The sequence below is a fragment of the Procambarus clarkii genome, chromosome 24, assembly GCF_040958095.1.
Source record: "Procambarus clarkii isolate CNS0578487 chromosome 24, FALCON_Pclarkii_2.0, whole genome shotgun sequence".
In the NCBI taxonomy this organism is placed as follows: Eukaryota; Metazoa; Arthropoda; class Malacostraca; order Decapoda; family Cambaridae; genus Procambarus; species Procambarus clarkii.
The window spans coordinates 7792442-7801638 of record NC_091173.1 but is presented as its reverse complement, the minus strand read 5'-3'; the positions used below and the strand labels follow the sequence as shown (position 1 = coordinate 7801638).

General features: G+C 49.0%; 1 protein-coding gene across 1 annotated transcript; it reads right to left on the bottom strand.

The window, feature by feature from the left end:
* Positions 1-626: 626 nt before the first annotated feature.
* On the bottom strand, positions 627-4244 carry LOC123761820 (mucin-3A-like). Its single transcript, XM_045748040.2, has one exon. The coding sequence runs from the start codon at positions 4242-4244 to the stop codon at positions 627-629; it is 3618 nt and encodes a 1205-aa protein (XP_045603996.2).
* Positions 4245-9197: the final 4953 nt, after the last annotated feature.

The window sequence follows — 9197 nt, the reverse complement described above, 5'->3', positions numbered from 1 at the left end:
TTAACAGAATATTTTCCAACTCTCCCATAGTTTTGTATTCATTTATTTACTTAATCTTTCATTCTACCTTTTATTGCTGTTGAAATAATCTTATCATCCATCTTTTAATCCCATCCTTCTCTATCTTGTTTGCTTCTCCCTTCACCAAGATGGTTCTCAACTGACCCTAGATCACTCCTCTTAGAATTACCAAGATGCAATTGGGTGTCTTGTAACAAGCTTCTACAAGTATGCACCTATTACAACAGGCCTAGATAGATCTACAGATTACTGTCGAATTCTTTCTAAGTCTTGCCGCAAGTCGTTTCTACGAGGGAAGGAGGGGTCAGCCTGGCACTCAGTGACACTCCTTGTTTCTTGGCTCTCCGACACGTCTCAGAGCATCATATGTCAAGTTCCTCAAGCAGGTAGACTTGTTGTAAGCAACTCCACAAGTCTCCTCAACCGTTCTCTCGGAGATCATGGAAGCCCAAGACATTTTGATAATATGAATATTGGTCGTAATATCTTAAATGTTATTATTCTGAGTAATATTCGTAATATCAAGAATGTTAACTACGAGAGTAATATTAAAGATGTTATTTGTATGAGTTATGTTCGTCATATTATGAATGGTAATAATATGATCAATGTTGAAAATGTAAATTTACAGTATGAGTTACGTTGGTAACATGAAGGATGCTAGTAACGTGGGTTACGTTGGTAACATGAAGGATGCTAGTAACGTGGGTTACGTTGGTAACATGAAGTATTCTAGTAACGTGGGTTACGTTGGTAACAGGAAGGATGCTAGTAACGTGGGTTACGTTGGTAACATGAAGGATGCTTGTAACGTGGGTTACGTTGGTAACATGAAGGATGCTAGTAACGTGGGTTACGTTGGTAACATCAGACATGCTTGTAACGTGGGTTACGTTGGTAACATGAAGGATGCTAGTAACGTGGGTTACGTTGGTAACATCAGACATGCTTGTAACGTGGGTTACGTTGGTAACATGAAGGATGCTAGTAACGTGGGTTACGTTGGTAACATGAAGTATTCTAGTAACGTGGGTTACGTTGGTAACATGAAGCGTGCTAGTAACGTGGGTTACGTTGGTAACATCAGACATGCTTGTAACGTGGGTTACGTTGGTAACATGAAGGATGCTAGTAACGTGGGTTACGTTGGTAACATGAAGGATGCTAGTAACGTGGGTTACGTTGGTAACATGAAGTATTCTAGTAACGTGGGTTACGTTGGTAACATGAAGGATGCTAGTAACGTGGGTTACGTTGGTAACATGAAGGATGCTTGTAACGTGGGTTACGTTGGTAACATGAAGGATGCTTGTAACGTGGGTTACGTTGGTAACATGAAGGATGCTAGTAACGTGGGTTACGTTGGTAACATGAAGGATGCTAGTAACGTGGGTTACGTTGGTAACATGAAGGATGCTAGTAACGTGGGTTACGTTGGTAACATGAAGGATGCTAGTAACGTTGGTTACGTTGGTAACATGAAGCATGCTAGTAACGTGGGTTACGTTGGTAACATGAAGCGTGCTAGTAACGTGGGTTACGTTGGTAACATGAAGGATGCTAGTAACGTGGGTTACGTTGGTAACATGAAGGATGCTAGTAACGTGGGTTACGTTGGTAACATGAAGCGTGCTAGTAACGTGGGTTACGTTGGTAACATGAAGGATGCTAGTAACGTGGGTTACGTTGGTAACATGAAGGATGCTAGTAACGTGGGTTACGTTGGTAACATGAAGTATGCTAGTAACGTGGGTTACGTTGGTAACATGAAGGATGCTAGTAACGTGGGTTACGTTGGTAACATGAAGGATGCTAGTAACGTGGGTTACGTTGGTAACATGAAGGATGCTAGTAACGTGGGTTACGTTGGTAACATGAAGGATGCTAGTAACGTGGGTTACGTTGGTAACATGAAGGATGCTAGTAACGTGGGTTACGTTGGTAACATGAAGGATGCTAGTAACGTGGGTTACGTTGGTAACATGAAGGATGCTAGTAACGTGGGTTACGTTGGTAACATGAAGGATGCTAGTAACGTGGGTTACGTTGGTAACATGAAGTATGCTAGTAACGTGGGTTACGTTGGTAACATGAAGGATGCTAGTAACGTGGGTTACGTTGGTAACATGAAGTATGCTAGTAACGTGGGTTACGTTGGTAACATGAAGGATGCTAGTAACGTGGGTTACGTTGGTAACATGAAGGATGCTAGTAACGTGGGTTACGTTGGTAACATGAAGGATGCTAGTAACGTGGGTTACGTTGGTAACATGAAGGATGCTAGTAACGTGGGTTACGTTGGTAACATGAAGGATGCTAGTAACGTGGGTTACGTTGGTAACATGAAGGATGCTAGTAACGTGGGTTACGTTGGTAACATGAAGGATGCTAGTAACGTGGGTTACGTTGGTAACATGAAGGATGCTAGTAACGTGGGTTACGTTGGTAACATGAAGGATGCTTGTAACGTGGGTTACGTTGGTAACATGAAGCATGCTAGTAACGTGGGTTACGTTGGTAACATGAAGGATGCTAGTAACGTGGGTTACGTTGGTAACATGAAGGATGCTAGTAACGTGGGTTACGTTGGTAACATGAAGGATGCTAGTAACGTGGGTTACGTTGGTAACATGAAGGATGCTAGTAACGTGGGTTACGTTGGTAACATGAAGCATGCTAGTAACGTGGGTTACGTTGGTAACATGAAGGATGCTTGTAACGTGGGTTACGTTGGTAACATGAAGCATGCTAGTAACGTGGGTTACGTTGGTAACATGAAGCGTGCTAGTAACGTGGGTTACGTTGGTAACATGAAGCATGCTAGTAACGTGGGTTACGTTGGTAACATGAAGCATGCTAGTAACGTGGGTTACGTTGGTAACATGATGCATGCTAGTAACGTGGGTTACGTTGGTAACATGAAGGATGCTTGTAACGTGGGTTACGTTGGTAACATGAAGGATGCTAGTAACGTGGGTTACGTTGGTAACATGAAGGATGCTTGTAACGTGGGTTACGTTGGTAACATGAAGGATGCTAGTAACGTGGGTTACGTTGGTAACATGAAGGATGCTAGTAACGTGGGTTACGTTGGTAACATGAAGGATGCTTGTAACGTGGGTTACGTTGGTAACATGAAGGATGCTAGTAACGTGGGTTACGTTGGTAACATGAAGGATGCTAGTAACGTGGGTTACGTTGGTAACATGAAGGATGCTTGTAACGTGGGTTACGTTGGTAACATGAAGGATGCTTGTAACGTGGGTTACGTTGGTAACATGAAGGATGCTAGTAACGTGGGTTACGTTGGTAACATGAAGGATGCTTGTAACGTGGGTTACGTTGGTAACATGAAGGATGCTAGTAACGTGAGTTACGTTGGTAACATGAAGGATGCTAGTAACGTGGGTTACGTTGGTAACATGAAGGATGCTAGTAACGTGGGTTACGTTGGTAACATGAAGGATGCTAGTAACGTGGGTTACGTTGGTAACATGAAGGATGCTAGTAACGTGGGTTACGTTGGTAACATGAAGGATGCTAGTAACGTGAGTTACGTTGGTAACATGAAGGATGCTAGTAACGTGGGTTACGTTGGTAACATCAGACATGCTAGTAACGTGGGTTACGTTGGTAACATCAGACATGCTAGTAACGTGGGTTACGTTGGTAACATGAAGCATGCTAGTAACGTGGGTTACGTTGGTAACATCAGACATGCTAGTAACGTGGGTTACGTTGGTAACATGAAGGATGCTAGTAACGTGGGTTACGTTGGTAACATCAGACATGCTTGTAACGTGGGTTACGTTGGTAACATCAGACATGCTAGTAACGTGGGTTACGTTGGTAACATGAAGCACGCTAGTAACGTGGGTTACGTTGGTAACATCAGACATGCTAGTAACGTGGGTTACGTTGGTAACATGAAGCATGCTAGTAACGTGGGTTACGTTGGTAACATCAGACATGCTAGTAACGTGGGTTACGTTGGTAACATGAAGCATGCTAGTAACGTGGGTTACGTTGGTAACATCAGACATGCTAGTAACGTGGGTTACGTTGGTAACATGAAGGATGCTAGTAACGTGGGTTACGTTGGTAACATCAGACATGCTTGTAACGTGGGTTACGTTGGTAACATCAGACATGCTAGTAACGTGGGTTACGTTGGTAACATGAAGCATGCTAGTAACGTGGGTTACGTTGGTAACATCAGACATGCTTGTAACGTGGGTTACGTTGGTAGTACAGGAAGGTTAGTAGTATAGGTTGGTAGCTGGTACACCAGCAGTAATCTGTGTAATGCGTGGTGTACCGTGCTAGTATAGTACCCTGCTGGTCGTACCGTGCTGATAGTACCGTGCTGGTTGTACCGTGTTAGTAGTACCGTGCTGGTCGTACCGTGTTAGTAGTACCGTGCTGGTCGTACCGTGCTGATAGTACCGTGCTGGTCGTACCGTGCTGATCGTACCGTGCTGGTTGTACCGTGTTAGTAGTACCGTGCTGGTCGTACCGTGTTAGTAATACCGTGCTGGTCGTACCGTGCTGGTCGTACCATGCTGATAGTACCGTGCTGGTCGTACCTTGCTGGTAGTACCGTGCTGGTCGTACCGTGTTAGTAGTACCGTGCTGGTAGTACCGTGCTAGTAGTACCGTGCTGGTAGTACCGTGCTGGTAGTACCGTGCTAGTAGTACCGTGCTGGTAGTACCGTGTTAGTAATACCGTGCTGGTCGTACCGTGCTGGTCGTACCATGCTGATAGTACCGTGCTGGTCGTACCTTGCTGGTAGTACCGTGCTGGTCGTACCGTGTTAGTAGTACCGTGCTGGTAGTACCGTGCTGGTCGTACCATGCTGATAGTACCGTGCTGGTCGTACCTTGCTGGTAGTACCGTGCTGGTCGTACCGTGTTAGTAGTACCGTGCTGATCGTACCGTGCTGGTCGTACCGTGCTGGTAGTACCGTGCTGGTCGTACCGTGCTGATAGTACCGTGCTGGTAGTACCGTGCTGGTAGTACCGTGCTGGTCGTACCTTGCTGGTAGTACCGTGCTGGTCGTACCGTGTTAGTAGTACCGTGCTGATCGTACCGTGCTGGTCGTACCGTGCTGGTAGTACCGTGCTGGTCGTACCGTGCTGATAGTACCGTGCTGGTAGTACCGTGCTGGTAGTACCGTGCTGGTCGTACCGTGCTGGTAGTACCGTGCTGGTCGTACCGTGCTGATAGTACCGTGCTGGTAGTACCGTGCTGGTAGTACCGTGCTGGTCGTACCGTGCTGGTAGTACCGTGCTGGTAGTACCGTGCTGGTAGTACCGTGCTGGTCGTACCTTGCTGGTAGTACCGTGCTGGTCGTACCGTGCTGGTAGTACCGTGCTGGTAGTACCGTGCTGGTAGTACCGTGCTGGTAGTACCGTGCTGGTAGTACCGTGCTGGTAGTACCGTGCTGGTCGTACCTTGCTGGTAGTACCGTGCTGGTCGTACCGTGCTGGTAGTACCGTGCTGGTAGTACCGTGCTGGTAGTACCGTGCTGGTAGTACCGTGCTGGTAGTACCGTGCTGGTAGTACCGTGCTGGTCGTACCGTGCTGGTAGTACCGTGCTAGTAGTACCGTGCTGGTAGTACCGTGCTGGTAGTACCGTGCTGGTAGTACCGTGCTAGTAGTACCGTGCTGGTAGTACCGTGCTGGTAGTACCGTGTTAGTAGTACCGTGCTGGTAGTACCGTGCTGGTCGTACCGTGCTGGTAGTACCGTGCTAGTAGTACCGTGCTGGTAGTACCGTGCTGGTAGTACCGATGCTAGTAGTACCGTGCTGGTAGTACCGTGCTGGTAGTACCGTGCTGGTCGTACCGTGCTGGTCGTACCTTGCTGGTAGTACCGTGCTGGTCGTACCGTGCTGGTAGTACCGTGCTGGTAGTACCGTGCTGGTCGTACCTTGCTGGTAGTACCGTGCTGGTCGTACCGTGCTGGTAGTACCGTGCTGGTAGTACCGTGCTAGTAGTACCGTGCTAGTAGTACCGTGCTGGTAGTACCGTGCTGGTAGTACCGTGCTGGTAGTACCGTGCTGGTAGTACCGTGCTGGTAGTACCGTGCTGGTAGTACCGTGCTGGTAGTACCGTGCTAGTAGTACCGTGCTGGTAGTACCGTGCTGGTAGTACCGTGCTAGTAGTACCGTGCTGGTAGTACCGTGCTGGTAGTACCGTGCTGGTAGTACCGTGCTAGTAGTACCGTGCTGGTAGTACCGTGAGTACCGTGCTAGTAGTACCGTGAGTACCGTGCTAGTAGTACCGTGCTGGTAGTACCGTGCTGGTAGTACCGTGCTAGTAGTACCGTGAGTACCGTGCTAGTAGTACCGTGAGTACCGTGCTAGTAGTACCGTGAGTACCGTGCTAGTAGTACCGTGCTAGTAGTACCGTGCTGGTAGTACCGTGCTAGTAGTACCGTGCTAGTAGTACCGTGCTGGTAGTACCGTGCTAGTAGTACCGTGCTGGTAGTACCGTGAGTACCGTGCTAGTAGTACCGTGAGTACCGTGCTAGTAGTACCGTGAGCACCGTGCTAGTAGTACCGTGAGTACCGTGCTAGTAGTACCGTGAGTACCGTGCTAGTAGTACCGTGAGTACCGTGCTAGTAGTACCGTGCTAGTAGTACCGTGCTGGTAGTACCGTGCTAGTAGTACCGTGCTAGTAGTACCGTGCTGGTAGTACCGTGCTGGTAGTACCGTGCTAGTAGTACCGTGCTGGTAGTACCGTGCTGGTAGTACCGTGCTAGTAGTACCGTGCTAGTAGTACCGTGCTGGTAGTACCGTGCTGGTAGTACCGTGCTAGTAGTACCGTGCTAGTAGTACCGTGCTGGTAGTACCGTGCTGGTAGTACCGTGCTGGTAGTACCGTGCTGGTCGTACCGTGCTGGTAGTACCGTGCTGGTCGTACCGTGCTGGTCGTACCGTGCTGGTAGTACCGTGCTGGTAGTACCGTGCTGGTAGTACCGTGCTGGTAGTACCGTGCTGGTAATACCGTGCTGGTAGTACCGTGCTGGTAGTACCGTGCTGGTAGTACCGTGCTGGTAGTACCGTGCTGGTAGTACCGTGCTGGTCGTACCGTGCTGGTAGTACCGTGTTAGTAGTACCGTGCTGGTCGTACCGTGCTGGTAGTACCGTGCTGGTAGTACCGTGCTGGTAGTACCGTGCTGGTCGTACCGTGTTAGTAGTACCGTGCTGGTCGTACCGTGTTAGTAGTACCGTGCTGGTCGTACCGTGATGGTCGTACCGTGCTGGTCGTACCACCGTGTACCGTGACAATATCCAGGACTGATACTCAGCACTCACGTAAATGGATTCCAGTGTCCGGCATCATTTTATCCGGCCATGTTGTCAATGAAGCGGCTGTACCCGGCTCAATAGCCGGCTCCCCACACTTAATTCTAGCGAGTGTTTTGTGCTCTCATGACGAAATCCTAGTTCGAGGCACGGGCATGTAAGGATGAGTTAGGGAAGGTGTTATATCTGGGTGGCTTAGCTTTGGTTAAGTTGGGTCCGGTTAAGTTAGGTCTGCTTTATTTTTTTTAGTTTACTCAAGGTGGGGAGTTAACGCTAGTTCGATCCCGTGTCATATCCACAGAGGATTCACCTGCTTGGATCACAAGCTTGGGCAGCAACACCTTGTGAGAGAGTCTGGGATACTTATGACAGCCCAGGAAATCTTCCCGTCATCTTGTCATAGAACTCTAATAAGTTTGGTAAGTCGGATTTCACGTCCCTGAGTGCGTGTGCCTGGTCATGTACGTGCAGGTATTTATGTATGTATATGTGTATGTTTGTGTGTGTCTCGTGTGTATGTGGCTGCTTGTGAGGAGGGTGCGTGGGGACCACCTCCCAGGGCACGCGGCATCAAGACACATGCCACCCTCGATGCTTGTAAAATGTTCATAGTGTTAGTGGATGTTTGTCGTCGCACATTACTGGTGATTAACCGACCACTTCGTCATACTGGGTGGGGGTGGGGGCGTGGGGCCTCTGAGAGGGTGGGGTGGGGGGCGTGGGGCCTCTGAGAGGGTGGGGTGGGGGGCGTGGGGTCTCTGAGAGGGTGGGGTGGGGCGTGGAGGTCTAAGAGTGGGGGTAGGGCAAGAGTTAGGTTAGAGGGAAAGGGGGGGGGGAGGGTATGGTTGAGTTAGTCAAGTTAGGGTTAAGAGTTGTGGAGGTATTGGAGGAGAATTTAGGTGGAGGTGTAGTGGAGACGAGACGGGAAAGCAGGTTATGAGATGGTGAAGAGCTAGGACTGGTGCTGAGGAGACTTGTGGGGGGGGGGGGGGGATAGGCGGGGGGAGATAATATTAGTAGTGGGGGAAGATACGGGGAGGGTTGAGCCTAGGGGGGGTAGAGGGAGACCTGCTGGAAATAGAACTGGGAGAATAGGTTTGATCAAAGGGTAATAAGGGGTAGGGTAGAACATACGGGTAACTAAGGTGGGCAGCCTGGAGAGGGAGGTTCAGGGTTGATAAGGGGTTCAGGCCAATATTTATTAATGGCGATGAAGGTCGGGTAGCACGAGATGGCTCGTTGGAGCAGCTGTGATGCTGGTGAGTGTGGTGGGGAAGCTGGGTGTTGGAGACAGGGTTTGGGACAATAGACGAGTGTTGGGGACGATACTGATGTGTTAGAGAACGCGGGGGAATGTTGGAGACGATTGGTGAGTGTTGGGGACGGTGGTGTTGTGTTGGAGACGGCGGTGGAGGAGTGTTGGAGAAGGCGGTGGTTAAGGTACGAGCAGCTATTGATTAATAACGAAGGGAGTGGCCATAACTCACCCTGCTTAGGGCGGAACCGCAGGAAACAATAAAATTAGAGCGAGTTTAATGGCTCCATGCAGATGATGGATGGACGCGCCGCTCAAAACTGAAGGGGAATGTTGATACACTTGGCGGAACCGCTCTTAAGAAGGCTCTGGTGAGGCGCTGGCTTGCAGGGAGTGTCGTCGGTTGTGTTCCCAGCTGATAGATGGATGCAGAGTTAAAATTTAATGGGATTTGTCATAAACTTGGTGGACAAGTGTTGAGGAGGAGGAGGAGGCTTCCAGAAAGTCTCAGATGGCAGATGTTGCGGGTGTTCACCCTGTGTTGACGATGTGTGATTGATGGAATGAAGCTGGAAGGGGTGTTGACGTCCCATGTCCACTGTGTTGACT

What these genes read in the sequence shown, in the direction of transcription:
- LOC123761820 (XM_045748040.2), bottom strand. Translation starts at nt 4,244, where the DNA reads ATGTCTGATGTTACCAACGTAACCCACGTTACTAGCATGCTTCATGTT.